Source organism: Elephas maximus, chromosome 19 (genome assembly GCF_024166365.1).
Source record: "Elephas maximus indicus isolate mEleMax1 chromosome 19, mEleMax1 primary haplotype, whole genome shotgun sequence".
Classification (NCBI taxonomy): Eukaryota; Metazoa; Chordata; class Mammalia; order Proboscidea; family Elephantidae; genus Elephas; species Elephas maximus.
In genome coordinates, this window is record NC_064837.1 from 8,413,817 (window position 1) to 8,441,398 (window position 27,582).

Sequence of the window (27,582 nt, forward strand, 5' to 3'; positions counted from 1 at the left end):
TATGGCCCTGGACCCTCCGTTAACCCAGAACTAAAACCATTCCTGAAGCCAACTCTTCAGGCAAAGATTAGGCTGGACTATAAAATATAACATTCGTGAAGAGTGTGCTTCTTAGTTCAAGTAGATACACGTGACTAAATGGGCAGCTCCTGCCCGGAGGTGGGATGAGAAGGCAGAAAGGGACAGGAGCTAGTTGAATGGACACAGGAAACCATAGGTAGAAAGGGGAAGTGTGCTGTCACATTATAGAGATTGCAACTAGGTACACATACAATATATGTATAAATTTTTGAATGAGAAATTAACTTGAGCTGTAAACTTTCACCTAAAGCACACGCAAAAAAGAAAACCCATTGGCACTGAGTTAATTCCAACTCATAGTGGCCCTATGGGACACAGAAGAACTACCCCATAGGGGTTTTCAGGGAGAGGCTGGTGGATTTGAACTGCCGACCTTTTGGTTAGTGGACGTAACTCTTAACCACTGTGCTGTCACGGCTCCCCATTAGTCATTGGGGGAATATAAATCAAAACCACAATGCTAGGTTGGCTATTACCAAAAAAATAGAAAGTAAGTGTTGGCAAGGATGTGGAGAAATTGGTACCCTCGTGCATTGCTCATGGGAATATAAAATGATGCAGCCACTGAGGAAACAGTTTGGCAGTACCTCAAAAAGTTAAACACAGAATTAACAGATGACCCAGCAATTCCACTCCTAGGTATATACACAAAAGACTTAAAATCAGGGATTCAAACAGATACTTGTACACCAATGTTCACTGCAGCACTATTCATAATAGCCAAAAGGTGGAAACAACAGAAGTGCCCATCAGCAGATGAATGGACAAAATGTGGTTTATTCAATATAATGAATATTATTCAGCTGCAAAGAGAAATGAAGTTTGGATACAGCTATGACATGGATGAAACTTGAAAACATTATGTTAAGTGAATTAAGTCAGACACAGAAGGACAAATATTGTATGTTTCCACTTATATGAGATACCTAGGACAGGCAAATGCACACAAACGAAAGTTTATTTGTGGTGACCAGGGCCTTGGGAAGGGGGGGGATGACGAGTTATCACTTAAGAAGTACTGTGTTTTTGTTTGGGGTGATGAAAAACTTCAGAAATAGATAGTGGTGATAGTCTCACAAAATTATAAATGTAATTAGTGTCATTAAATTGTACATGTAAAATGATTAAAATGGCAATTTTGAAATATATATATATATATTTTAAGAGATTTTTAGAGGCGGGGCTGAGATGGAGGAATAGACAGATGCTTCCAGTGAGCCCTGTTACAAGGAAGATCTGAAAAAACAAGTGAAACGAGTATATTTATGATGAGCTAGGAGCCCTGAACATCAAAGGCAAAGTGAGAAAATGAACTGAGCAGCAGGGGGAAGAAGAGACGGTTCAGAAGAGGAGAGGAGTTACCAGACCTGAATTGCGGACAGCCCTCAGGCACCATTTCTGGAAGTGGCTGAGGTGGGGTGATGCTAGCTTTTGGCCAGTTTCCACAGGGAGAAGCAGCCAGCCACACAGCCTACTCATGTCTTCGCAACCAGAGAAGAATGACGCTCTCGACAAAAGCTAAGTACTTGCGTATATTTTAACATGCCCCCCCACCCCCAAGCTGGCTTCAGTGGCTGTTCATTTCCCTGGGCCAGAGGTAGGCCCTGTTGAGCGCCTAGAGCCATCTTCACAGCCTTGAAGCAGGAATAAATTTGCAATTGGGGGAAAAGATAATTTGCCAGCTCCACTAACCTGGGGCGCTCAGGACAGAAGTGTCTCCTGTCCAGGCATAAACGACCCGTGGACTTTGAGTAAAGTTTCCCCCTTGCGTGGACCTGTGTGGGCCTATTTCAGGAGAATAGGCCCTTGCTTGCAGACTACAACTGTTTCAGCTGTGTGGTGGAGAGGTGGGTGTTTGATGTTTGACACCAATTTGCCTATTAAACAGGGTCCTAACCTACCCACATCAGGGGCCTAAGGACTGGTGGCTCCACTCAGGTCACCCAGCCATCTGCAACAGGGGTCCAAGGATAACTGACATCTCCCATTCCTTACATCCAAAAACATTGGGTGCCTATGGTCTGCATGCAGAACCCACCCAGCCGTATGCTCTAGGGAAAAGGGACACTTTTTCCATAGAGACACTTGGGGATGATTCTCAGCCTCCTGCCTTGTTCAGAGTGTAACCCCCTGCTGCAACCAGATACTGGTACCTACACCAATCACCCCTGCCCCTCTAAGACTGTAGAACAGAGTCTGTACAACACACTTGATGATCAGCTACCTGGACACCTGAGCTGAATCCATACAAGAAAACTGAATGGACTCCTACACTGATATACCTGATAACAGCTCTAGCCATCTGGTGACAGGACATCAGGGCTTCAAAGCAGAAAATAATCAAGCTAGCTCACACAAGCGACCCATTTGGGCATATCAAAACAAAACAAAGCAATAAGCTAGGATACAGTAGGCAAACATAAAATAAACTAATACAATAACTTATAGATGGCTTGGAGACAACAGTCAATATCAAGTCACATAAACAGACCAAGATCGCCAAAACAAGCTCTCAAAACAAAGAATCAAGGGATCTTCTAGATGAAAGTGCCTTCCTGGAATTACCAGATGCAGAATACAAAAGATTAATGTACAGAACACTTCAAGACAACAGGAAGGAAATGAGGCAATGTGCAGAACAAGCCAAGGAACACAGAGATAAAGCAACTGAAGAAATTAAAAAGCTTATTCAGGAACACAGTGAAAAATGTAATAAGCTGGAAAAATCCATAGAAGACAGCAATCAGAAATTCAGAAGATTAACAGATTAGACAACTCGATAGAAAGTCAGAGGAGCAGAATTGGGCAAGTGGAAGGCAGAATTTGTGAACTTGAAGATAAAGTACTTGGCACCAATATATTTGAAGAAAAATCAGATAAAAGAATTAAAAAAAATGAAGAAACCTTAAGAATTATGTTGGACTCTATCAAGAGAAATAACCTACGAGTGATCGGAGTACCAGAACAGGGAGGGATAACAGAAAATACAGAGAGAATTGTTGAAGGTTTTTTGGCAGAAAACTTCCCTGATATCGTGAAAGATGAGAAGATATCTATCCAAGACGCTCATCAAACTCCACATAAAATAGATTTTAAAAGAAAGTCACCATGACATGCTATAGTCAAACTTGCCAAAACCAAAGATAAAGAGAGAATTTTAAGAGCACCTAGAGATAAACGAAAAGTCACCTACAAAGGAGAGTCAATAAGAATAAGCTCAGACTACTTGGCAGAAACCACGCAGGCAAGAAGGCAATGGGACGACTCATATAAAGCATTGATGGAAAAAAATTGCCAGCCAAGAATCATATATCGAGCAAAACTGTCTCTCAAATTTGAAGGTGAAATTAGCACATTTCCAGATAAACAGAAGTTTAGGGAATTCGTAAAAACCAAACCAAAACTACAAGAAATACAAAAGAGAGCTCTTTGTTAGAAAATCAATAATATCAGGTATCATCCTAAGTTTGGAACACTGGGCAGAACAATCAGATGTCAACCAAGACAGGGAAATCACAAAAAGAAATCAAGATAAAAAACAAACACTGAAAACAGGGAAATAGTGACGTTATTATGTAAAAGAAGAAAACATTAAAACAATAAAGAGGGACTAAGAAATCTAGTCATAGATCTTTCATAGGGAGACGAAGACACAGCGATACGAAGAATTAAAAGTTAGGTTTAAATTTAGAAAATAAGGGGTAAATATTAAGTTAACAACAAAGGAGACAAACTATCCTATGCATCAAAATAAAATACAAGGAAAAAAATAAGAGACTTAGCAGAAACAAAATCAAGAACAACAAATATGAGGAAAAGACAACACATAAAGATAAACTACTCAGCACAAAAAATTAAGTGGGAAAAAGAAACTGTCAACAACACACAAAAAAAGACATCAAAATGATAGCACTAAATTCATATCTATCCATAATTACACTGAATGTAAGTGGACTAAATGCACCAATAAGGAAACAGAGAGTGGCAGAATGGATTTAAAAAAATGATCCATCTATATGGTGCCTACAAGAGATAAACCTTAGACTTGGAGACACAAACTAAACCTCAAAGGATGGAAAAAATATATGAAGCAAACAATTATCAAAAAAGAGCAGGAGTGGCAATATTAATTTCTGACAAAGTAGACTTTAAACTTAAATCCATCATAAAGGATCAGGAAGGACACTATATAATGGCTGAAAGTACAATATACAAAGAAGATATAATTATATTAAATATTTATGCACCCAATGACAGGGCTGCAAGATACATAAAACAAACTCTATCAGCACTGAAAAGTCAGATCGACAGCTCCACAATAATAGTAGGAGACTTCAACACACCACTTTCGGTGAAGGACAGGACACCCAGAAAGAAGCTCAACAAAGACATGGAAAATCTAAATGACACAACCAACCAACTTGACTTCATAGGCATATAGGGAACACTCCACCCAACAGCAGCAAAGTGTACTTCCCTTTCTAGTGCACATGGAACATTCTCTGGAATAGACCACATATTACATCATAAAGAAAGCCTCAACAGAATCTAAAACGTTGAAATATTACAAAGCATCTTCTCTGACCATAAGGCCATAAAAGTAGAAATCAATAACAGAAAAAGCAGGGAAAAGAAATCAAATGCTTGGAAACTGAAAAATACCCTGCTCAAAAAAGACTGGGTTACAGAAGACATTAAGGATGGAATAAAGAAATTCATAGAATCCAATGAGAATGAAAACATTTCCTATCAGAAACATTGGGACACAGTGAAAGCAGTGCTCAGAGGTCAATTTATAACAATAAATGCATGCATACAAAGAGAGAAAGGGGTGAAAATCAAAGAATTATCCCTACAACTTGAACAAATAGAAAGAGAGCAATGAAAGAAACCCTGAGGCACCAAAAGAAGGCAAATAATAAAAATTAGAGAAGAATTAAATGAAATAAAAAACAGAAAAACAATTGAAAGAATTAACAAGACCTAAAAAAAAATTTTTTTTTTTTAAAGCTGGTTCTTTGTAAAAATTAACAAAATCGATAAACCATTGGTAAAATTGACAAAAGAAAAACAGGAGAGGAAGCAAATAAGCTGAAAAAGAAATGAGCTGGGTGATATTACAACAGACCCAAATGCAATTAAAAGAATTATATCAGATTACTATGAAAAATTGTACCCTTACAAGCTTGAAAACCTGGAAGAAATGGATGAATTTCTAGAAACACACTACGTACCTAAACTAACACAAACAGAGGCAGAACAACTAAACAGACCCATAACAAAAGAAGAGACTGAAGATGTAATAAAAAAACTCCCAACAAAAAAAAAAAAAACCCTGGCCTGAACGGCTTCACTGCAGAGTTCTGCCAAACTTTGAGAGAAGAGTTAACATCACTACTACTAAAGGTATTTCAGAGCATAGAAAAGGATGGAATACTACCTAACTCATTCTATGAAGCCACCATATCCCTGATATCAAAACCAGGTAAAGACACCACAAGATAAGAAAATTACAGACCTATACCCCTCATGAACTCAGATGCAAAAATCCTCAACACAATTCTAGCCAATAGAATTCAACAACATACCAAAAAAATAATCCACCATGACCAACTGGGATTCATACCAGGTATGCAGGGATGGTTCAACATTAGAAAAACAATTAATGTAATCCATCATATACATAAAACAAAAGAACCACAGGATCTTATCAGTTGATGCAGAAAAGGCATTTGACAATGTTCAACACCCATTCATGATAAAAACTCTCAGCAAAATAGGAATAGAAGGAAAATTCCTCAACATAGTAAAAGGTATTTATACAAAGCCAACGGCCAACATCATCCTAAATGGATAAAGTCTGAAAGCATTCCCCTTGAGATCAGGAACTAGGCAAGGATGGCCTTTATTACCACTCCTATTCAACATTGTGCTGGAGGTCCTAGCCAGAGCAATTAGGCCAGATAAAGAAACAAAGGGCATCCGATTGGTTAGGAAGAAGTAGAAGTATCTCTATTTGCAGATGACATGATCTAATACTCAGAAAACCCTAAGGAATACTCCAGGAAACTACTGAAACTAATACAAGAGTTCAGCAGAGTAGCGGGATACAAGATAAACATACAAAAATCAGTTGGATTCCTCTACACCAACAAAAAGAACATCGAAGAGGAAATCACCAAGTCAATACCATTGAGAGTAGCCCCCAAGAAGATAAAATACTTAGAAATAAATCTTACCAGAGGTGTAAAAGACTTATGCAAAGAAAACTACAAAACACTTCTGCAAGAAACCAAAAGAGACCTATATAAGTGGAAAAACATACCTTGCTCATGGATAAGAAGACTTAACATTGTAAAATGTCTATTCTGCCAAAAGCAATCTATAGATTTAATGCAATTCTGATCCAAATTCCAACAACACTCTTTAATGAGATGGAGAAACAAATCACCAACTTCATATGGAAGGGAAAGAGGCCCCGGATAAGTAAAGCATTATTGGAAAAGAAGAACAAAGTCAGAGGCCTCACTCTACCTGATTTTAGAACCTATTATATCACCACAGTAGTCAAAACAGCTTGGTACAACAACAGATACATAGATCAGTGGAACAGAATTGAGAACCGAGACATTAAGCCATCCACATACGAGCAGTTGATATTTGACAAAAGCCCTAAATCAGTTAAATGGGGAAAAGACAGTCTTTATAACAAATGGTGCTGGCAGAACTGGATATCCATCTGCGAAAATGAAACAAGACCCATACCTCATACCATGCACAAAAATGAACTCAAAATGGATCAAAGACCTAAATATAAAATCTAAAATGATAGAGATCATGGAAGAAAAAATAGAGACAATGTTAGGAGCCCTAATACATGGCATAAACAGTATTCAAAACATTACTAACAATGCAGAGGAGAAACTAGATAAGTAGGAGCTCCTAAAAATCTAACACCTATGCTCATCCAAAGACTTCACCAAAAGAGTAAAAACATTACCTACAGACAGTGAAAAAGTTTCTAGCTATGGCACTTCCAGTCAGCACCTGATCTCTAAAATCTACATGATGCTGCAAAAATTCAACTGCAAAAAGACAAATAACCCAATTAAAAAATGGGCAAAAGATATGAACAGACACTTCACTAAAGAAGACATTCAGGTAGCTAACAGATACATGAGGAAATGCTCACGATCATTAGCCATTAGAGAAATGCAAATCAAAACTACAATGAAATGACAGCACTAAACACATACTTATCTATAATTACTCTGAATGTAAATGGACTAAACGCACCAATAAAGAGACAGAGAGTCTCAGACTGGATAAAGAAACACAATCCATCTATATGCTGCCTACAAGAGACACACCTTAGACTTAGAGACACAAACTAAAACTCAAAGGATGGAAAAAAATATATCAAGCAAACAACAAGCAAAAAAGACCAGGAGTAGTAATATTAATTTCTGACAAAATAGACTTTAAATTTAAATCCACCACAACGGATAAAGAAGGACACTACATAATGAGTAAAGGGACAATTGACCAGGAAGATATAGCCATATTAAATATTTATGCACCCCACAACAGGGCTGCAAGATACATAAAACAAACTTTAACAGAACTGAAAAGTGAGATAGACACCTCCACAATTACAGTAGGAGACTTCAACACACCACTTTCGGAGAAGGACAGGACATCCAGTAAGAAGCTCAATAGAGACACGGAAGACCTAATTGCTATAATCAACCAACTTGACCTCATTGACTTATACAGAACACTCCACCCAACTGCTGCAAAGTATACTTTTTTTTCTAGCGCACATGGAACATTCTCTAGAAGAGACCACATATTAGGTCATAAAACAAACCTTTGCAGAATCCAAAACATTGAAATATTACAAAGCATCTTCTCAGACCACAAGGCCATAAAAGTGGAAATCAATAACAGAAAAATTAGGGAAAAGAAATCAAATAATAGAAACTGAACAATACCCTGCTGAAAAAAGACTGGGTTATGGAAGACATTAAGGAGGGAATAAAGAAATTCATAGAATGCAATGAGAATGAAAATACTTCCTATCAAAACCTCTGGGACACAGCAAAAGCAGTGCTCAGAGGCCAATTTATATCGATAAATGCACACATACATAAAGAAGAAAGAGCCAAAATCAGAGAACTGTCCCTACAACTTGAATAAATAGAAAGTGAGCAACAAAAGAATCCATCAGGCACCAGAAGAAAACAAATAATAAAAATTAGAGCTGAACTAAATGAATTAGAGAAGAGAAAAACAATTGAAAGAATTAACAAAGCCAAAAGCTGGTTCTTTGAAAAAATTAACAAAATTGATAAACCATTGGCCAGACTGACTAAAGAAATACAGGAAAGGAAACAAATAAACCGAACAAGAAACGACATGGGCCACATCACAACAGACCCAACTGAAATTAAAAGAGTCATACCAGATTATTATGAAAAATTGTACTCTAACAAATTTGCAAACCTAGAAGAAATGGATGAATTCCTGGAAAAACTCTACCTACCTAAACTAACACAATCAGAAGTAGAACAACTAAACAGACCCATAACAAAAAAAGAGATTGAAAAGGTAATCAAAAAACTCCCAACAAAAAAAAAGCCCTGGCCCGGATGGCTTTACTGCAGAGTTCTACCAAACTTTCAGAGAAGAGTTAACACCACTACTACCAAAGATATTTCAAAGCATAGAAAATGATGGAATTCTGCCTAACTCATTCTATGAAGCCACCATATCCCTGATACCAAAACCAGGTAGAGACATCACAAAAAAAGAAAATTACAGACCTATATCCCTTATGAACTCAGATGCAAAAATCCTCAACAAAATTCTAGCCAACAGAATTCAACAACATATCAAAAAAATAATCCACCACGACCATGTGGGATTTATACCAGGTAAGCAATTTTTTTTAATGCAAGACTGGTTTAATATTAGAAAAACCGTTAATGTAATCCATCATATAAATAAAACAAAAGACAAAAACCACATGATCTTATCAATGGATGCAGAAAAGGCATTTGACAAAGTCCAACACCCATTTGTGATAAAAACTCTCACCAAAATAGGAATAGAAGGAAAATTCCTCAACATAATAAAGGGCATCTATACAAAGCCAACAGCCAACATCACTCTAAATGGAGAGAGCCTGAAAGCATTTCCCTTGAGAACGGGAACCAGACAAGGATGCCCTTTATCACCACTCTTATTCAACATTGTGCTAGAGGTCCTAGCCAGAGCAATCAGGCTAGACAAAGAAATAAAGGGCATCCGGATTGGCAAGCAGGAAGTAAAATTATCTCTATTTGCAGATGACATGATCTTATACACAGAAAACCCTAAGGAATCCTCCAGAAAACTACTGAAACTAATAGAAGAGTTTGGCAGAGTCTCAGGCTATAAGATAAACATACAAAAATCACTTGGATTCCTCTACATCAACAAAAAGAACATCGAAGAGGAAATCACCAAATCAATACCATTCACAGTAGCCCCCAAGAAGATAAAATACTTAGGAATAAATCTTACCAAAGATGTAAAAGACCTATATAAAGAAAACTACGAAGTACTACTGTAAGAAACTAAAAAGGACCTACTTAAGTGGAATTTTTTTTTTTTAAGTGGAAAAACATACCTTGCTCATGGATAGGAAGACTTAACATAGTAAAAATGTCTGTTCTACCAAAAGCCATCTATACATCCAATGCACTTCCGATCCAAATTCCAATGACATTTTTTAATGTGATGGAGAAACAAATCACCAACTTCATATGGAAGGGGAAGAAGCCTCGGAGAAGTAAAGCATTACTGAAAAAGAAGAAGAAAGTGGGAGGCCTCACTCTACCTGATTTTAGAACCTATTATACTGCCACAGTAGTCAAAACAGCCTGGTACTTGTACAACAACAGGCACATAGACCAATGGAACAGAATTGAGAACCCAGATATAAATCCATCCACATATGAGCAGCTGATATTTGACAAAGGCCCAGTGTCAGTTAATTGGGGAAAAGATAGTCTTTTTAACAAGTGGTGCTGGCATAACTGGATATTCATTTGCAAAAAAATGAAACAGGACCCATACCTCACACTACACACAAAAACTAACTCCAAGTGGATCAAAGACCTAAACATAAAGACTAAAACGATAAAGATCATGGAAGAAAAAATAGGGACAACATTAGGAGCCCTAATACAAGGCATAAACAGAATACAAAACATTACCAAAAATGATGAAGAGAAACCAGATATCTGGGAGCTCCTAAAAATCAAACACCTATGCTCATCTAAAGACTTCACCAAAAGAGTAAAAAGACCACCTACAGATTGGAAAGAATTTTCAGCTCTGACATCTCCGACCAACGCCTGATCTCTAAAATCTATATGATTCTATTAAAACTCAACCACAAAAAGACAAACAACCCAATCAAGAAGTGGGCAAAGGATATGAACACGCACTTCACTAGAGAAGATATTCAGGCAGCTAATAGATACATGAGAAAATGCTCTCGATCATTAGCCATTAGAGAAATGCGAATTAAAACTACGACGAGATTCCATCTCACCCCAACAAGGCTGGCATTAATCCAAAAAACACAAAATAATAAATGTTGGAGAGGCTGCGGAGAGATTGGAACTCTTATACACTGCTGGTGGGAATGTAAAATGGTACAACCACTTTGGAAATCTATCTGGCGTTTTCTTAAAAAGTTAGAAATAGAACTACCATACAACCCAGAAATCCCACTCCTTGGAATATACCCTAGAGAAATAAGATCCTTCACATGAACAGATGTATGCACACCCATGTTTATTGCAGCTCTGTTTACAATAGCAAAAAGCTGGAAGCAACCAAGATGTCCATCAACGGATGAATGGTTAAATAAATTGTGTTATATTCACACAATGGAATACCACACATCAATAAAGAACAGTGACGAATCTGTGAAACATTTCATAACGTGGAGGAACCTGGAAGGCATTATGCTGAGTGAAATTAGTCAAAGGCAAAAGGACAAATATTGTATAAGACCACTATTATAAGATCTTGAGAAATAGTATAAACTGAGAAGAACACATACTTTTGTGGTTACGAGGAGGGGAGGGAGGGAGGGTGGGAGAAGGTTATTTTTTTAGTAAATAAGAACTACTTTAGGTGAAGGGAAGGACAATACTCAATACATGGAAGGTCAGTTCAACTGGACTGGACCAAAAGCAAAGAAGTTTCCGGGATAAACCGAATGCTTCAAAAGTCAGCGGAGCAAGGGCGGGGGTTTGAGACTATGGCTTAAGGGGACTTCTAAGTCAATTGGCAAAATAATTCTATTATGAAAACATTCTGCATCCCACTTTGAAATGTGGCGCCTGTGGTCTTAAATGCTAACAAGCGGCCATCTAAGATGCATCAATTGGTCTCAACCCACCTGGATCAAAGGAAAATGAAATACACTGAGGTCAAACGATAACTATGAGCCCAAGAGACAGAAAGGGCCACATGAACCAGAGATTTACACCATCCTGAGACCAGAAGAACTAGATGGTGCCCGGCCACAACCGATGACTGCCCTGACAGGGAGCACAACAGAGAACCCCTGAGGGAGCAGGAGATCAGTGGGATGCAGACCCCAAATTCATAAAAAGACCAGACTTAATGGTCTGACTGAGACTAGAGGAATCCCAGCGGTCATGGTCCCCAAACCTTCTGTTGGCCCAGGACAGGAACCATTCCCGAAGACAACTCATCAGACATGGAAGGGACTGGACAATGGGTAGAAGAGAGATGCTGATGAAGAGTGAGCTACTTGTATCAGGTGGTCAATTGAGACTGTGTTGGCATCTCCTGTCTGGAGAGGAGATAGGAGGGTAGAGAGGGTTAGAAACTGACAAAATTGTCAAGAAAGGAGAGACTGGAAGGGCTGACTCATTAGGGGGAGAGTAAGTGGGAGTATGGAGTAAGGTGTATATAAGCTTATATGTGACAGACTGACTTGATTTGTAAACGTTCACTTAAAGCTCAATAAAAATTATAAAAAAAACACAAAAACTACAATGTTATTCCATCTCCCTCCAACAAGGCTGGTATTAATCCAAAAAACACAAAATAATAAATGTTGGATGGGTTGTGGAGAGACTGGAACACTTATACACTGCTGGTGGGAATGTAAAATGGTATAACCACTTTGGAAATCAATTTGGAGCTTCCTTAAAAAGCTGGAACTAGAACTACCATGGGATTCAGCAATCCCACTCCTTGGAATATATCCTAGAGAAATAAGAGCCTTTACATGAACAGATATATGCACACCCATGTTCATTGCAGGACTGTTTACAATAGGAAAAAGGTGGAAGCAACCAAGGTGCTCATCAATGGACGAATGGATAAATAAATTACAGTATATTCACATAATGGAATACTACACATCGATAAAGAACAGTGAGGAATCTGTGAAACATTTCATAACATGGAGGAACCTGGAAGGCATCATGCCGAGTGAAATTAGTCAGTTGCAAAAGGACGAATATTGTATAAGACCACTATTAGAAGAACTCAAAAAATAGTTTAAACAGAGAAGAAAATATTCTTTGATGGTTAGGAGAGCGGGGACGGAGGGAGGCAGAGGGGTATTCACTAATTAGATAGTAGATAAGAACTATTTTAGGTGAAGGGGAAGACAACACTCAATACAGGAGATGTCAGCACAACTGGACTAAACCAAAAGCAAACAAGTTTCCTGAATGAACTGAACACTTAGAAGGCCAGCGTAGCAGGGGCAGGGGCTTGGGGACCATGGTTTCAGGGGACATCTAAGCCAAATCGTGTAATAAAATATATTAAGAAAACACTCTACATCCCACTTTGGAGAGTGGCATCTGGGTTCTTAAACGTTAGCAAGCGGCCATATAAGATGCATCAATTGGTCTCAACCCACATGGAGCAAAGAAGAATGAAGTATATCAAGGACACAAGGTAATTATAAGCCCAAGAGACAAGAAAGGGCCACAAAAAACACAGACTACATCAGCCTGAAACCAGAAGAACTACATGGTGCCTCGCTACAACCGATGACTGCCCTGACAGGGAACACAACAGAGAACCCCTGAGAGAGCAGGAGACCTGTGGGATGCAGACCCCAAATTCTCATAAAAGGACCAGACTTAATGGTCTGACTGAGACTAGAAGGACCCCCGTGGTCATGGCCCCCAGACCTTTTGTTAGCCCAAGACAGGAACCATCCCCAAAGCCAGCTCTTCAGACAGGGACTGGACTGGACAATGGGATAGAAAAAGATGCTGTTGAAGAATGAGCTTCTTGGATCAAGTAGACACTTGAGACTATGTTGGCATCTCCTATGTTGAGGGGAGATGAGAGGGCAGAGGGGGTCTGAAGGTGGCAGAATGGACACAGAAAGAGAGAGTGGAGGGAAGGAGCAGGCTGTCTTATTAGGGGGAGAGCAATTAGAGTATACAGCAAGGTGTAAATAAGTTTTTTTTATGAGAGATTGACTTGATTTTACACTTTCACTTAAAGTGCAATAAAAGTTAAAAAAAAATTTTTTTAATTTATATGAAAAAGGGGCTGAGAAGTATTGAGGCAATCTTAATGAAAAGGAACAAGGTAGAGACTTGCCCTGCCAGATATTAAGATTTATTACAAACTACAGTAATTAGGACTTTGTCATATTAGTAAAAAAAAAAAAACATATTAGTAAAGCACTACTTAAATATGGAAGATAAAACTCTCAAACTTTTAGGAGAGCACACAGGAGAGTGTCATTAGGATCTCAGGAGAAGAAAGGATTTATTTAACGAGACAAAAAGAAGCACAACACGAGGGAGAAGGCTGACACATCAGGCTTCATTAAAAGGAAGAGCTGTTCACCACAATACACCATAAATGAAATGCTTTAAAACTGAATTGTGGCAATGGTGGCATAGCTCTCTAAAATTACTAAAAATCGTGGAGTCGTACACAAAAAACAAGTGAATTTTATGGCATATATATATGTGTATATATATATATATCAGCAAAGTGATTTTTAAAAGAACAAAATATTCAGAAGAATAAAAAACTTCTGAATATTTTTAAAAAGTCACCATAAATGGAGTGAAAATACAGGCCAGAAAATGAGTGGTTCTACTTGCAATTCAGACAACTGGTAAAAAAAAATTAGACGTAGAACATATGAGTAACTACCAAAAAAAATCGAAAAATCGAATAGCTGCATAGAAAAATGGATAATAGATATGAAGAGACATTCCACAGAAGAGAAATCAGGCTGACTCACCACAACCTGAAGAGGTGAGCCACCTCACCAGTAATCGGAGCGATACAAAACCTTCGCCCCAGGGAGACACCATAAACTCTCACCAGAACGGCCAGAGGATGTGGGGCTATGGAACTGAGCACATGCCTGCTGTTGCTACCTTGGAGACAGTTTTGCATTATAGGTGTCTTGGTTATCAGGTGCCGCTATAACAGAAATACCACAAATGGATGGCTTTAACAAACTGAAATTTACTTTCTCACAGTCAGGAGACTAAAAGTCCGAATTCAGGGTGCCTGCTCTAGGGGAAGGTTTTCTCTCTCTGCGGCTCTGGAGAAAGGTCCTTGTCTCTTTTTAGCTTCTTCCTCCTCAGTCTTCATGTGGCTTGGCATCATGTGAATGGCACACAACTCAATCCTTAACAATAGGCATATTGTTTGACCCAGCAATTCCACTCCTAGGTCTGTACTCTAGAGGAATGCTTGTCAATGTGCACCATGATACACTTATAGGAGTGCTCACAATAGCACTGTTAACATCAGCCAAACCATCAGAAACAAGCCAAACGTTCGTCAAGCATGGAATGGATAAAAAAAAAAAAAATCAAGGAAGGTGTATTCATATAATGGAATATTCCACAGCTGGGAACAATAAATGAACTACTGCTATATTCCCAATGTGGAATGTACATAATGCTGAATGAAGGAACAATACAGAAGAATATATAGGATACAATACTGTTCCATTTTTATAAAGTTTTAAAACGCAAACATATCTATTACCCATTGCCGTCGCGCTGATTCTGACACATGGCGACCACAACGGACAGAGTAGAACTGCCCCACAGGGTTTTCAAGGAGCTCCTGGTGGATTCCAACTGCCGATCTATTGGTCACCAGCCAAGCTCTTAATCACTGTGTCACCATATATAAACTCGCGTTTATATAAACCCACTGCTGTCAAGTCAGCTCTGAGTCATGGCAACTCCATGCGCGCTCCGCAGTAGGAAGGCACTCCACGGGGTTTTCTTGACTATAATCACACAGATGCAGGTTCCCAGGCTTTTCTTCCACAGCATCACTGGGTGGATTCAAACTGCCAACCTTTTGCTTGGCATCTGGGAGCAAACTGTTTGAGTCACCCAGGGATGGATGCATATGCGTGCGCGTGCGGGCGCGCACGCACACACACACACACACACACACACATGCACGCATAAGTAAAAGCAAGAGAAGGATTATATTAGGGGTTATGCCTGGCAGGAAGAGAGAGGGTTTTATCAGGGACAAGGGTGTAAGGGAATTCATAATACAGATAATGTTTTTTAAGCTGGGTAGTGCAAATATAAGTATTTGGTTTAACACTGTTCTGTAAATTGTATACTTTTTATATTTCTTTTTTTTTTAGAGAGCGAATGGAAGGTGAAGAAGTGAAGAACACATGTATTGACACGTCTGCGATAAAGGAGAGCACAAAAATGGTGTTGTACGTGGAAGGACTTGTGGGACCATTCTCTTTTTTAAGATGGCAGATATTACAATATGTTAGTCTGTTGTTGATGATGTCTGAAAAGAATTGATAATGTTGGGGTCAGGGAATGTTTAAGGAGTCCAGTCCTTGAGTTGGTGAGAGAAAAGAGGTTGAAAAAGCAGGGAGAGCTCCCCCAGGGTCAGAGGTGAGGCTAGCTGAGCACATGCCTTTGAATGCGGCAGGGTGGGTAGATCGGTGGGTTAAAAGGTGAATTGGTTCTCTTGTGAGTGCTTCTCATTCTCAGAGAAATAAGAAGCAAGGTCATAAGGGCAGGGGGGTATTTAAGGTTTGAGGTAAGAGAGGAATTAGGAGTCAAGGAGAGTTAGAAAGCATCTAGAAAAATCTGGAGGAGCTATAGGCAAGTACCAAGGGCCTACTTGAACTTTGTATTCATAAATCTAATATGAGACTGATCAGAAGATTGCTCTGTTTTCCCTTCATCAAAGATGAATTGCTCAGGTGCAGATACAGAGCACTGAGTTTAAACAGAGTCAGGGTTTACAAGGAGGGTGGGGGAGGGGGAAGGAGAAGCAAGGGCGAGAGACACTGAGAAAGCGGTGGAGGCAATGAAGTGGTAATCCTGATGGGCCTGAAGAATCCTGCCAAGTAAGTGAGCTGGAAAGACACCAGGTGGTGGCCAGAGAATGCAATGCTTAAACCTGAGACTCTGAAGGCAGAGCAATGACTTCCGCATCTTTTGCTCTGCCCCACCTCGAGCACAGCGTGGAAGTAGGTAGCAGAGGTATGGCAGAGGAAGAGAACACTGGAATGAGGAGGTCAAGAGCAATGAGAGGCCAGGGTGCAATGGTCACTCCGTGTGGATGCCGGGGTCACTGAGAAGGACGACCAGCAGAAGGGTGGGAGAGGAAGACTGGGAGGCTGATGATAAAATCTGTAATGATGGGGAGAATGATTAACAGCTTGGTAGGTGGCTAGAGCAAGGATGAATGGCAGTTGGTAGAGTCTGATACAGTCTGATAAAATTTGCTATGGAGGAATTGAGGATTATCAGGAAAGATGAAGGTGAAATGGCTTGGAAGCAGCCATGAAGAGCAATGGACACCTTACCTACCTCCACGCTGAGTGGTGAGAGGAATACAGAAGAAAAGTCGGTCTCTCCTTGGGAAGACTGCAGGGGAGGCACTGTCCTCAGAGGAGTACCAGGTATAAGTAACTTTGGCATTTGCTGCTGAAGGATGCTGAGTTCTGGTGGAAGGGTGTGCAGAAGGTTTTGTGAGGGTGGGCTAGGGTGGAGTCAGATTTACCAGTCCAGGTGCCACCGAGTGGCTCTAACTCATGGTGACCATGTGTGTCAGAGTACAACTGTGCTCATAGGGCTTTCAACGGATGATTTTTTAGAAGTAGATTGCTGGGCCTTTCATCTGAGGTGCCTGCCTCTGAGTGGACTCAAACCTCTAGCCTCTGCTAACTGAGTCAGATTAAGTGATGAGAGTTTAAATGACAAAAGAGGATTGGACTTCTGGCAATAAATGATGTATACGAGATGTGTGGAAAAATGGGATTAATCCTGATCTATCAAGGGAATGCAGAAATCACAGAACTACAAGGTACATTGTAGTTTTTTGTATTGTGGTGGCTTGTATGCTGTTCTGTTGCTATGATGCCAGAAGCTATGTCTGAATGGTAAAAAAAAAAAAAAAATGAAAATCTTCACAAATGGACCGATGAACAACATCATGATAAACTGAGACGAAACTAAAGTTGTCAATGACTTCATTCACTTGGATCAACAATGAATGTCCATGGAAGCAGCAGTCAAGACATCAGATGAAGACAGTGTGACCTTCGGCTGGACATGGTTTCCTTGACCAGGTCTTTGGGGCACCTGTGGAACCCCACCAGCATGTCGGCAGCACTGCTCGGGGCAGACAGTTCCAGCCCTGGGCCTGGCTGGGGCTCCCGGACACCTGGAGCCTCCCCACTCCACGGTCGGCCTTGGGCAAGGAGTGTGGAACTAGCATCAGGCCAGCAACATCAAGCACAAACACAGCACGACTGGGCCCAGCTCCCAAGCATGCCGGCCAGCCTCCAAGTCATCCTTGGTGGCACGTACAAGGGTCACAAGTTGCTGAGTCATTAAGGGGTGCGATGCCTCCCGCGGAACCCCCATTAAAGCGTTTCCCTCTCCTTGGACCTCGCGTAGTGCTTTTTTTTTGTGGCGACTCAGTCACGAATGCTCTCCAAATTTGGGGTCTGGCCCAGGAGGAGAAGATTTAGGGTGAGAGTGGGAGAGAGGCAGAATCAGACCGTGCCAAATCCTTTTCTTTGCTTTTGAATTAGGAAGAACTTTGAATATATACAACAGTCCACAGAATAGTACAATTAATAAATGGTACGCAGCCCTGACTCCCAGCAATCCATGGTCCATCCTAATCCTTTCTGTGTTAATATCAAACAGAGCTCAAAACCAAAGCACCAAACCTGTTGCCATCCACTCAATTTCAACTCAGCAACCCTATGGGGCAGAAGGGAGCTGCTGCACAGGATTCCCAAGGCTATAAATCTTTATGAAAGCTGACTGCTGCATCTTTCTTCCACAGAAGGGGTGTTGGGTTTGAGCTGCCAACCTTTTTGATCAGCAGCCAAGCGCTTGACCACTGCACACCAGGGCTCTTAAACAGATCTCAGCATCCTTTAATTGGTTCTGTAAATAATTAAAAATGTATCCCTTCAAGATAAGAACTCCTGATCCCAACACTTACCACACTGAAAAATTTAGCAACAATTCTTTAATGTCACTAAAATGTCTAATAGATGTTCAAAAAGAAAAGAAAGAAAAATCAAACAACATACTGTATTGGGCAAACCTGCTACAAAAGACTTCTTTAAAGTTCTAAAAAGCTGTCACTTTGGTGACTGAGGTGTACCTGACCCAAGCTATGCTCTTTTTGATCACCTCATATACATGCTAAAGCTGAACAATGAAAAAGGAAGCCTGAAGAACTGACGCATTTGAATTGTGGTATTGGAGAAGAATACTGAATATGTCATGGACTGCCATAGAACGAACAAATCAGTCTTAGAAAAAATAAAACCAGAATGCTCCTTAGAAGTAGGGATGGCAAGACTTCATCTTGCAACTTTGAACAAATCATCAGGAAAGACCAACCACTAGAAAAGGACATCGTGTTTGGTAAAGTAGAAAAAAAAAAAAAAGTAGAAGGTCAGTGAAAACAAGAGAAACTCTTAATGAGATGGATTGACACCGTAGCCTCAACAATGGACTCAAACATATCAATGATCATGAACATGGTGCATTACCAGGTGATATTTTCTGTTATACATGAAGTCATAAAGTTGCCATGAGTCGGAGGTGACTGGAAGGCAACTAACAACAACAACATTATTCTTATTATTTCTGTTTTCTCTGATCCTCAATAAAACTGTTTCCGGAAGTGTAGCAGAAGAGCCAGGTTTATGAGATCACTGACTGTGAAAGCCGGAAGGCACCTCAGAGGAATCTAGTAGTATTGTCTTCTTTTAGAGATAATTAAATAGGGGTTCAAAGGCAAGAACGCAGGTGTACTAGCTGCTCTACTACGTGTCCAATGCATTACACCGTTAGATCTTCTAAGCTTTACCTGGTTATGCCCATGATAGCTGCTGCCACTGCACCCCCATGCTCTTGGATTACCAGAACTACCAATGGAGGGGTCCACACAGCAACTGTCCGCCTAGCTGTGCTCCCTTCCAGACATCACTGTCACCCTACCTCCTGCCACACTTCATTCTTGCCCTCAGGTTATACAGTGAGTAAAAGGCCTAATGAATGTGAAAATCTGACTTCTTAAAGAACACCTGAGAAGACCTGTTTCAAATATGTCCACAGTGCTTTCCTGGGGTTTTTTAGAGTGATGGAACTTCACTGTCACAGATTGAATTGTGTCCCCCAAAAATACGTGTATCAATTTGGCTAGCCCAGGATTCCCTGTATTGTGTGACTGTCCATCATTTTGTCAACTGATGTGATTTTCTTATGTGTTGTAAATTCTACCCCTGTGATGTTAATGAGGGCGAATAGGCAGCAGTTATGTTAATGAAGCAGGACTCAATCTACAAGATTATATTGTGTCTTGAGCCAATCTCTTTTGGAATATAAAAAAGAGAAGTGAGCAGAGAGACAGGGGGACCTCATACCACCAAGAAAGTAGTGCCAGGAGCAAAGCATGTCCTTTGGACCCGGGGTTCCTGAAGGCATAAGCTCCTAGTCCAGGGGAAGATGATAAGGACCTTCTTCCAGAGCCAACAGAGACAGCAAGCCTTCCCCTGGAGCTGATGCCCTGACTTTGGACTTCTAGCCCTCTAGACTGGGAGAAAATACATTTCTCTTTGTTAAAGCCATCCACTTGTGGTATTTCTGTTATAGCAGCACTAGATAACTAAGACACTCACCTTTGGAGTCTCTAGGAGTTTATGTGTAGGGAGATAAATCCTCGATTTAGCCATTCCGGTGTTGCTCACTGCCCCAGAGCACTGAGCAGTGTGGCTACAGTATTAAAGCAGGTCAGCATCCAAGTTGGGGGTGGGTGGTTTAGGGAGGCCACGCTGTGGCATCAGCGGACACAACAAAGGGTCATAAATGAATGGAAGGACAATGACTCCCCCATAGGATTCTGGGCTAGTCACAGGACCACAGATTCTGATGGTGGCTGACCTGCTGGGAGGTGACTGGGGGACTGTTGAGCACCTTGATTATTCCCAATGATCCTCTGGACTAAAGAGCCCAGTGCTGGGCTGAATAGTCTAGGTCCACTCCAGAATAGACAGGATTTCAGATCTAGCCTGTCACTAGAATGGCTGGAATGGCACCAATGGGTGCTCTGGAGGGTAGGGATTTAGTGGTTACCACGTTGCACAGCTGGATAATCTGAGACAAGGAGTTAGAGGTAGAAATAAAATAATCTAAGAGGTGCATTAGAGCCCTTCTGCTTCCAAGGCTGAAGGAGATTTCACAGTTAGAGTTGTGAAGGAGGATGAATCTGCTAGTATTGTATCTAACATTATTTGCCACATACTCAGTGCCTTTCACACACTGGGCACTAAGTGGACAATCAAACACAAAGAGGCCTCATCTGGAGAACAAGGAAAGGGCAGGATGAGAGTTACCAGTGGTGTCGAAAAGCTTAGAAACTAACCAGGTGTGTTAATTTTTTAAATTTAACGAACTAACCCACAGCAGGAATATGAAGAAGATTAAAAGCAGGGTCCTTGTGGCAGTCTGGGATGCTATTATGGGGCTATAACAATTGTATTACCTGTTAGTGACAGAGTCAACAAGGTGCTGTTTAAACATGAGGCTCCACCTCTTAATTATATTCAGCAGCGAGGCTTTAAAGGGCCGCACATCAATCTTCATCCAGCAGTCAAACACCTTGATGGGTTCTAGCTTGCACACCTCTTCATAGAGTTTTTCATAGGAGTCAATCTGGACTTGGAACTGATGGAGGAGGGGAGGGTTCTCTGGGATGCCATCTTCGATGTGGGCTTCAATCTCGTCAGGTGTGAGGACATGCCCATACAACAGAAACTGACCCAGTATCTCCTTCCGGTCCTCCACGTAGAGGTAGGAGTACTGGCTGAAGGTGTTCCGATAGCTGCAGCAGAGGGCCATCATGTTCCGGACCCTCTCCCTGAGCACACTCCTCATGCTTGCCAGCTCAGCCCTGGCCTCCATGTCAACCTGGTGGGGCAAGAGAACAACAGGCAGGGTTACACCTGTGCCTGCCATCAAGTTCCAGGCTTCCCAGGTGGGCAGAATGGCTGCAGATTCTATACCTGATAGTGAGGAGGGTGGTTTTGTGGGGAGAGCCGTGGCACCAGAGATGATATCCCAAAAATGCTCATGAGAAGACCCTCGACAATGTCATAAAAGCCTCCTTTCACTCCTGACTCCAAGGAGGGGTAGAAAACTAATTCTGGAATAGCTAAGTTCAGTTGTGCTTCAAATATTGGGGTGATTCCAGACTTATTTTCTGAAAAACAAGTTAAAAAACAAACAACAGAAAGAATAGGCAAAAAGATAGAAGAAGCAAAGTGCAATACGGTTTTAAAAGCACCCAGAGCATTTCTTTCCTTTAGATAAGCTGTTTGGGTATGGGAAAATGGAGATACAAAATTTTCTAACACCCCAGAAAAGGTGAGGGGGACTGTCTTGCAGTGTTTCTCAACAGTGGAGCCGCCAACATTTCGGGCAGACCAGTGTTTGTGCAGGGCTGTCCTGGGCATTGCAGAAGATTTATTCTCCCTGTCCCCGTGCAGTATGGCCCAAAGATTGAGCAACCCAAGCCAGCCTGCTTCCACATTCCCAAATGCCACCTGGGGACAGGGCAACATCTCATTGAGAAGAGGTTGATTTTGAAAGCTAGTTTCTTAGAAGCAGCTGATTCCTTCCTATGTACAAACCATGCAATTCCACTGGCAGCCACTAGGTGAATGGGGGTATGCTTGTCAATAAAACCAAAAAACAAAACAAAAAAACCCACACCCATCACCTACAAGTTTGTTCTGACTTACAGGGATCCTATAGGACAGAGTAGAACTGCCCCATTGCGTTTCCACATCTTTCTCACACAGAGCGGCTGGTGGGTTCCAACCACAGACCTTTAGGTTAGCAGCCAAGCACTTTAACCACTGCGCCACCAGGCTTCCTATATGCATGCCAATAAATGCTTAAAAAAACTAAACCCATTTATGGTCGAGTTGATTCCAACTTATAGCAACACTATAGGAAACAGTAGAATTGCCTCAGAGAGTTCCCAAGGCTATAATCTCTATGGAAGCAGACTTCACATCTTTCTGTTGCAGAGGGACTGGTGCTCAAACCACCACCTTTCGGTTAGCAGCCAAATGCTTAACCACTGTGCCACCAGCGCTTCTCAATGGTTGGTTAGGCGTGAAAAACAAATAGAAGTTACAATCCTTCCAGTTCTGCTCTATTTCTATAAAAATAGAATTTATTTTAATTCTCTAGTACAGTAAGTGATTAAAATTTTGAAAGCAATGTAAATAATTAATGAATCTCTGATCACTTGCTAGACACACTTGCTTTGTGAAATTTAAATCAAAATACACAGAACAAGATGTTCCCAGTACAAGATAAGCGCCTACTCTTCTACCATAACCACTTCTTTTCACATGGCCTTTTATTTGATTGTAGAAATATTTAGGAGACTATTCTTGCTGGATATTGGATGGCAGAGACTGTTCAATGCAATCCGTCCTTTCTTCCCTAGAAATGCAGTTATAAGTGGACACGTGACTAAATTTTCCAGCCCTACTTGCAGTTAAGGTGCCAACAGTTAACACATTTGGGTGCTATCAACAGGTTTGAAGTTCAAGTCCACCCAGAGTCACCTTGGAAGGGAGGCCTGGCTATCTTACTTCCAAAAAATTAGCCACTGAAAACTCTGAGGAGAACAGTTCTACTCGGACACATGCGGGTCGCCATGAGTTGGAGTCAACTCCGCAACAACTGGTTTCTGATTTCGCTGGCAGTTAGGTGTGGAAATGTGATGCCCCCACCAGTGGAATGTGGCAAGAATGATGCGTGCCACTCTGGGCTGGCTCTTGAGACAGCAGGTGATTTTCCTGTATGCTTTCTGTCCCACAGATGAGAGCCTGGATGTGGCAGTGACCCAGCTCAACCACAAAAGTGAGGACAAGGCGCTAGGGAAAAGTGGAGGCACTGGATGGAAGGAACCTGCCCAGCAAACTGGAGCATTCACCTTGGACTGTTACTTGTCCTTTAATCTACATTACTGATGGAGTTTTTATTACCAAAGCTTAGCCTTTTACCCAAATTAAAAAAATGTAGGATGACAGACTTGTATTATTGGACTCAGTAGAGTCCCATGAAAACTATATTTAATTTGTTGCTGTTAGCTGCCATAAAGTCAGCTCCCAACCATGCACAAAAGAATGAAACGGTGCAGGGTCCTAGGCCATCCCCGTGACCAGTTGTTGCTCGAAATGTTTGATCCACAGGGTTTTCATTGACTGGCACTCAGAAACAGATTGTCAGACGTTTCTTCTTAGTCCATCTTAATCTGGACGCTCCGCTGAAACCTGTTCAGCATCTTAGCAACACACATGCCTCCGCTGACAGACAGATGGGTGCTTGAGGTGGCCTGGCCAGGGACTGAACTCGGGTCTCCTGCACAGAAGGTGAGAATTCTACCACTGAACCACCAATGCCTATTTAAATTAAGGGAAAGCAAATTTACTAATAACACACACCACTATTGCAGAATTGTAAAAACAACAGAACTGTAAAATTATGTTTGCATATGTACCCATGATATACGCTGCACTACTATATATATAACATGTTTATAAATTCACAGATAGGGTTGCATGTAGTTTATAGGACTTAAAGGATTTTCAAAAGTAGTTTAACTCTTGAGAAATTTTTGCCCCATGTGCTGACATGAGAACCTAACCCTTATGTTGGATGCAACATTACTGTAATTACCATACAAGCAGATTGTCCTGGTCCCAAAACTGTGGTGTAAGTGAGTCACGTTAGGAGTTAAGGGGGAAGAGTATTGTGGGTTGAGTGGGTAGCATCTAACCTAAGCAGGGTTTGGACTCTAATAGATGACAGAGAGGTCAGGTTAAGCTGTGGTGTGACCAAAGACCAGAGGCATGGACAGTAAGGGGAGTACAGAAAGATAAAGCTCTCCAGCTGGGCTATGGCAAAGTGTCACAGTGACTTTCATCTTCTCAGGAGCTACTCACTTTAGGCTCCTGCACCCTCCCTCCAATAACCAGTGCCTTTTTCATTTTATCTATTGCTCCTTAACTCAGCCAGCTGCTAATCCCAGCTCTTGTCCACTCAAAGGAGATTTTGAAACACCTCCTCACTGTGAGGAAAACGCACTCACATTTCCAGGGAAAGAAGGGAACTTGGGCAATACTGCAGAAATACCACCAGCCCCATCTCCAACCCCCTGCTCTCAGTCTCTCCACAAGAGCAGGAGAAGAGGCACACCAGGCAGCCCAGGTCAGCAGAGCCTGAGAGCCGCTGCCAGGGGTGGAGCCACTACATTTAAGGGCTATGCATGGCCTGCACCCAGGTGTGATGCAGTGTCTTCCTAGATCTTCTAGAGAAGGGCTGAGTGATGAGGCCCTGGGATCTCTAACGTCGGAAGAGGTTGGTCCTTTCCCTCTGCTAAGCACTATGGATATTTCCTAGGAACCTGCTTCGGTTTTAGTGCCTGTGTTCTATGCCCCACTCATGACTTCCCCCAAGCTCTAGAAGATGATCCTTCAACTTGCTGACTATACTGGAGAGCCTAGTTCCTGCTGGCAGATCCTTTTGATTTGGAGCATTCTTGCAGCCTGCAAGGAAAGACCTCACTTCTCTCCTTGGCCGCTCCACCTATCCAGTCACACCAGCCCCTGGGCCTTGTCCGTTTACATTAACCAGCCTAGGCTTCTGCAGTGCCCTTTTATATGGGCTAGATACCTGGACACTGATTTTTGCCTACCTATTTTGACTGTCTGATTTATTTCCTTGGGTTAAACTTGATGTCTTAAATTCTCACCTCACCTTCAGCCTCTGCTTTTAAAATATTCACCTCTGCCTTTCCATTTTGACTAATCCTTCAACATGGCCCTTGTTAAGCTCTTCGAAATTTATCAGAATGTGAACATTTAATTCATCTTTGAGTCCTGAACTCTTCTGCCCTTTCCATCGCATCACTCATTAGCCAAGTTTAGCCCTTAGTATATCTTTGGAGTATGAGGGGGGGAACAGGGCGGGGGGCGGGGGGCAGCAGTGGTTCAGTGATAGAATTCTCTCCTTCCAGGCAGGGAACCTGGCCAATGGCCCTCGAGCACAGCCAACACCCCTCTGTCAGCGGAGGCTTATGTGGTGCTCTGATGTTGAACATGTTTCAGCAGAGTTTCTAGACTAAGATGGATTAGGAAGAAAGACATGGTGACCTACTTCCAAAAAATCAGCCGATGAAACCCTATGGATCACAGTGGGGTAACTCTTCCATTATTCCACATAATTCCATTGCGCAGGGGGTCACCATGCATTGGGTGCTGACTTGGCAGCATCCAACCACAACATAATTTTTCACTCTGTGCACCATGAATTCAAGGCCCTTAATTATCATTTTGGAAACCCTGGTGGCGTAGTGGTTAAGTGCTATGGCTGCTAACCAAAGGGTTTGGCACTTCAAATCTGCCAGGCGCTTCTTGGAAACTCTGTGGGGCAGTTCTACTCTGTCCTATAGGGTCGCTGTGAGTCGGAATCCACCGGACGGCACTGGGCTGGTTTTTTGGTTTTTTAAAATTATCATTTAACAGCTTCAAAGAATGCCCATCCCTTCCTGACATTCCTTTTCCTTCTGAGACCAACCTCCTCCTCTGCTGCTTGTCTCACTCTTTTTCACACAAAAAACTTTGGTTTCTTCTACTTAGCCTTGCTACCACAACCTCTCTGTGTTCTCAGAAGGCTACAGAGCTAAAGTACAGGAAGCTTGAAGGCACACAATACCCCTACCCCCAATGCCATGAGTCTAGAGGAAGCTTCCATTACTAACTGCTTCCTGCAGCTCCACCTCAGTCATTCCTCCTTACTGAAGCTTGATTTAGACTGAATTAGCCTTTTTCTTTTTTTTGCATTTGCTATGGGCTTCGTTATCTTACAGCCTGGTTTATCGCCTTTTTTTTTTTTTTTTTTAAGTCACAAGTCTTTTCTCCTTAAGCAATTTAAAAAAGCAATACCTTCACTATTTTACTGTGTATCATCCACAAAAAGTCCCTTTCTGTACAATGCTTTGGGGAAAGTCACCGGGCACTCAATTGCACTTCAATTTCGGTCAACAGACACTGCTACTGTTATCTTTCCGATAATAACCCACATTCACAAGGTAGTACATACCAGTATTTTCCAGGAGATACTTGAGGGAGCACTCAATAGCAAGAAAGAATCCATCTAGCAACATATCATCAATGTAGTTAACATAGGTCTTCCAGATATGGGAGGTTGGGTCTGCTGAAAACAGACCCAGGTTTTCCTACAAAAGAAAGAAGTAAGGATGTAACCCATGTTTAACAATAAGAAAGAATTGGTCTAGTCATCACTAATGGGAATGAACACAACACAAACAGAAAAAAGCATTCTGGTATAGAATTTGCCACTACATACATATTGAACCCACCCCGTTTAATATACATTGTACTAGAGGTCCTAGCTACTGATTGAAAGAAATCAGAGATAGTCCATGCAGGGAACAGGGTGCCCCATTCTGTGCTTGAGGAAGGATTTTGGGGTCAGCCTACTTCTCAGGAGGAGTGTTGATGGACATAGTGTGTGCTTCATCAATGCTGACTGACGTGCTGTGGAGGAAGCCGCAGCAGTGAAGAAGTTTGGGTGGGTAGCAGAAACAAAACTAAGGGTAACAATATGGCATGACTCAAGCTTTCTAATAAACTTGGGATTTAAAGAAGTAAAGCATTTCCTGGTAACCCTCAGTGGTCAGCTGGTGTGTTTTGTTGTTGGCATTTAGTATTAACTAAAAGGCTTTATCACACCGAGTGTGATTTAGAAAACAGATACTCAAACAAATACGTGTTTTCTTTGTCTTCTCTTTTCTCTCCTCTTTTATAGGATACAGTCCCTGACCTGATGGGGG

The 27,582-nt window shown here is 41.3% G+C and overlaps 1 protein-coding gene across 8 annotated transcripts in view; it reads right to left on the bottom strand.

Annotated features, from left to right (window-relative positions):
* The window catches only part of DNAH9 (dynein axonemal heavy chain 9), a 468,295-nt gene that overhangs the window by 374,001 nt on the left and 66,712 nt on the right, over positions 1–27,582 (bottom strand). For all 8 annotated transcript variants that reach the window (XM_049859546.1, XM_049859547.1, XM_049859545.1 and 5 more), the window contains 3 exons: positions 26,829–26,964; positions 21,710–21,906; positions 21,190–21,614 (listed from right to left, as the gene is read on the bottom strand). In XM_049859546.1, coding sequence (XP_049715503.1) covers positions 21,190–21,614; positions 21,710–21,906; positions 26,829–26,964 — 758 coding nt within the window. The remainder of the gene's footprint in view (positions 1–21,189; positions 21,615–21,709; positions 21,907–26,828; positions 26,965–27,582) is intronic.